The 4375-nt window shown below is 44.8% G+C and overlaps 1 protein-coding gene across 1 annotated transcript; it reads right to left on the reverse strand.

Moving 5' to 3' along the window:
* Window positions 1-676: 676 nt before the first annotated feature.
* On the reverse strand, window positions 677-3449 carry rflnb (refilin B). The gene is made up of 3 exons (XM_047595081.1): window positions 2756-3449; window positions 2276-2370; window positions 677-2117 (listed from the first exon to the last, which is right to left on the reverse strand). The coding sequence occupies exons 1-3, from the start codon at window positions 2951-2953 to the stop codon at window positions 1799-1801; spliced, it is 612 nt and encodes a 203-aa protein (XP_047451037.1). The 5' UTR covers window positions 2954-3449; the 3' UTR covers window positions 677-1798.
* Between the last annotated feature and the right edge of the window lie 926 nt (window positions 3450-4375).

The raw sequence follows: 4375 nt of genomic DNA on the forward strand, positions 1-4375 counted from the left end.
TGAAGGTGAGATATTAGCAACATGCAAACAATCAATATGGGCTGAAAATTACACTTGAAGTTAAACTTAAAAAGCAAATGCGTCATGTTTTTTTATTTTATTTTTATTTATTTTAGAAAAGAAGAGAAAGAAAACGAATTTTGTGGCTGTATTGCCGAAAAGACAGGCCCAAGCCTGGGGTGTATTTACGCGTAGCGAGAAGACAAAAAGGGGATATGCAATGAGGCCATGGTGTAAGATGTTACCCAAATCTATTCCTCTCCTTTCATCAGGGCAGGACCACCAAAGGAGGAAGCATCTTCTGAAGAAACCCCTCTGGTGCAGGAATGCTTAAGACACAGAACTAATGCAATAACTACCAACACTGCTGTAATTTTGTACACATCCAACAGCCAGCCAACGGAACACGGACACACACACACACACACAGTTTTTCATGACACGTTCACTCTGTGGCCACAAGGGGGCATTACAGCATTACATTTGAAAAAAGAATATGGCATTGTGAGGGAAAAGGGACATTTCACTCAAATAAATACATCAGAGAAATGGTGGCGACAGCAGCCACAAGTCGATATTACATCCACATATCTTGGCTATTTAGGTGGGATTTGTTGGGATGTATGTATGCATTACCTGTATAGAGTTAAAAAAAAAACAGTAAATCACACAGCCGTTGAAGTATTTATCACTTTATTTGAAAATGGCACTGAATAAGTGACTAAAATCAAACTGAAAGCATCACAGATACATCGGTAAGGCACAAACACTTCGCAGACACCTCCTGCCACGACTGTGGGAAAACATGTGAATCAGCAGATATAAAAAATATCTCCAGACCATAAAACTTCAAAAACAAAAAAAAAAAGAATAAATATATATCCAAAGAAAGTTATAGCAGTGGAATGCAGCTTGTTACTTTCACATAGAAACCAGTGAGTGATACCGACATACTATCCACTTATTGGTAAACGCCACACTCATGATCCATCTGTACTACCTACCTACCTAACCAGTTTGTTTAAGCTTCCGCATCAGATCGTACTGAAAGGTCCCCCTCAATCTATCAACAACTGGAGAGTACATTACAAACTGCAGCTGTAAAGAGTGGCTAGAGACGAGGCTTGAGAAGAGCTAAACTTCTGTCATGCTGTGCACAAACACAATACCCTGTGAAATAAAACCAAACACGTGAACACACCTTTTGCACAATGTGGGTAAATTAGTGATTTCTTAACATCCATCCAAACCCAGAATCGTGTTTAACTGCTGTTCCGCTCCTCACCCAGCCACCTTTACTCAAGCCATACACAAATTACAATGACAGACTTAGACCTCAATGCGTTTAAAAATTAAAAACCAGTCGCTCTGCATGCCCGACCAACTTGATGGGACTCGACTGTGCTGAGGGCGAAGTAGTATTCTCTTCATCTTGGTCCTTATTAGTTTTACAGCTGGTAAAAAAAAAAAACAAATACGATCACACCTCTGAAAAGCTTAACATGGCAAACAAAGTGAAGCATTTAATAATAAAATACTCATGTAAAATCTGTTGTTGTGTTCACTGGCAGGGACATATGCATATCAAGAGCGAATCAACTCATCCATCCTTGCCATCACAGCAGAGAAGCTCCCTGTCCTTCTTCCAGCTTTGTACTTAAAGGATAGCAAGCTACACAAACGTAAAGAGACAACACAGCAGGTCAGTTGCAGCCAGCGTTAGAGGAGCTCCAGTACAGGGGCCGACGTGATCGACTGCCGTTGCGTGGCCCCGTCCATCTGCCCCCTTCGTCCGCTTTCACTGAGGTAGCTTTCTGTGGCCAGTCGCCTCCAGCTCCACGCTGGAGAGGAAGCGCCTGGATAGCCGGTGGCAGTCATAGCTCAGCTCTGTGGTGTAGACGGCGCTGGTTCTCTTGGGGTAGATGATGGTGGTGCTCTGGTAGCGTTGGGGGCGATGGCGGGGTTGGAACTCCAGCTGCGTCTTGTAGTGGCGCCAGGTGCTGTGGGACATGGCCACGATGGTCTGCTGGCAGTTCTCAAGGCCCTGGCCCAGGGGCAGCAGGGCCACGTCCTGGATGAAGTGCCGGTCCGAGTCGTAGTGCACGGATGAGGTGTATCTGTGGAGGACCCAAAGTAGAATCGTTAAGTCAAAAGAAATGAAAGGAAACTTGTCTGCACGGAATCTATATCGGTTCCTTTTAAGGCCACGACTCAAGGTCCGTCTCAGTCCACTGATCGCTTTGCGAACACTTTGCAGTTCTCAAATCAGACCCACCTCATTTCCTTTGCAGGTAATGGGTCAAGTGCTATTCCTTCTCCAAAAGAGAGTGGGTGCAGCTGAGGGAAAGATTCAACCGGTAAAACTGGAACCTGCAACGCAAAGTGAATACGTAAGTAACTGTGCTTCAGCTACACATAAAGTGGAGCTTTGAGTTCTTACTGGAACCAGGTAGGCAGCGAAGTGACACTTTTTTTGTGACTTATTGAGGAAAAAAGGCAGTAAAACAATGGTGTGACTGACTGACACCTTGGAAGTAACTTCCTGTGTTCAGTGGTAACATCTATCCAAATGCCAGACCAGAATTGTGTTAAGCAAACTCAGCCAAAGACATTCACATATGCGTTTTTTTTTTTTTTTTTTTTGGAAACTGCAAACCTCTGAAGCACTGCACGACATCTTTTATGTATTAAATCTAAAAATGAAGTCTAAAAAAAGGCCTCGTTAAAAGTCGAAATGTAAAGTGGAGTTACCCACCAGGGAGCCCCTTCCTTCGTCTTCGGACACCGGGCTCACACCGCCGGCTTTATCCGCGCACACAGGCTGCAGCCAGGCGCTGGGGCTCGGACTCGGGGGTAACCCGGAGTCCGGGCTATCAAGTCCTCTATCAGCCCTGCAGCTCATATCCAGAGGGTCTCCTTCGCATACATTTGGCAAGTTCAACCTACCAACCATTTCTAGTGAAAAAAAAAAAGTTGCAAAACTCCAGCGAGTTACGAGAGAGAGAGATACTTCCAGACGAGTAGCTTCCTGTGTTCTTTTATTTTGTTGCACAGTCCCTCGGTGTTGCAGCGCACCTCTTCCCGGACAAGCACGCACGGCTGCACGCCGGAGACACCATCAATGAGGCGGCGGTTCCGATCCCAGATGACACTTAAGTTTTGCCTGAACACGTTTAAAAAACACAACACGATCTATTTCCACGCGGGTGATTACTAGTTGTTGAGACGCGGGACGTGCGTTTCCTCCAAAAGTCTGCGGAGAAAGAATGAGCGTCTCCCTCCTGCTGCCCGCGGCTCCGCTTCAAACTTCTCTCCCATCAAAGGAGGCTTTCACGTCCACAAACAGAGGGAAGGAAACGCCTTCCAGAGCACTTAATGGCCGGCTGATTGGCTGGAAGATAAACGGCAACCAGAGACCAACACCACTCATGGGAGCGATTCCAAACCCTCATTGAAATTGCTCCGTGGTTTAAAGAGAGAGGGAGAGAGAGAGAGAGAGAGAGAGAGAGAGAGAGGGAAAAAAAAGATCAGGTTGATGTTTTCCGGTTATTGTGCAAAAAAATGTGGAAGCGCATACACCCATTTAGATGAAACACATGTGGGAAATCTGTGGCATTGTTTTAATAGTGTTACCAGGACCCCATACACTTATGCAAGTAATGTTTTTGACCAACATTCACACAGAACAGAGACGCGACCAGTGAACAGACTAATTATACAGGGTTTCTTCCAGAGATCTGCTGTATCGATATCAAATCACGACTTCCTCTCAGTGCAAATTTATCAATTAAAAATGTGGAATGTTAAAAAAAAAAAACTACTGAGCATAGATACACAGATCAGGCATAACATTATGACCACCCCTCTTGTGTCTTTTAGAGGCCAGGTCAAAAAATTGTGCTGTTTTTCATGTTTTTTTTTTTTGTATTTTTGAGTAAACTGTTCTTCTACATCCTGCTGGGGTTGGCTGCTGCTATCAAGGAGTGTCATTGCTAATGGGGTGGGGGTGCCTGGTCTGGTTCAGGTGGGTGGTACATGTCTAAGTAACATCCACACCAATGCCAGCACAACACTGGACTGTCACAAGATGATCACTGTTATTTACTTCTGCTGTCAGTGGTTTTAATGTTGCGGCTGATCGGTGTACACTTAAAGACGGCCTTATATCCGGCTTGAAAATGCAGGGACTTCGAAGATCCTCGTTGTCCCAGAACCCGCAGTGTGTCAGTTAATTTTCATTCACACAAACAACCCCAACTCCTACACTGTACGTCCCCTTTTAAACGGAGGCAGAGATGCAGATAAATTTCAACCCGTTGCTTGAATTAGAACAGTTGAAGGAAAACCACAGCTATCCTTGAAGAATATTATATTC

This window comes from Mugil cephalus, chromosome 9 (assembly GCF_022458985.1).
Source record: "Mugil cephalus isolate CIBA_MC_2020 chromosome 9, CIBA_Mcephalus_1.1, whole genome shotgun sequence".
In the NCBI taxonomy this organism is placed as follows: domain Eukaryota; kingdom Metazoa; phylum Chordata; class Actinopteri; order Mugiliformes; family Mugilidae; genus Mugil; species Mugil cephalus.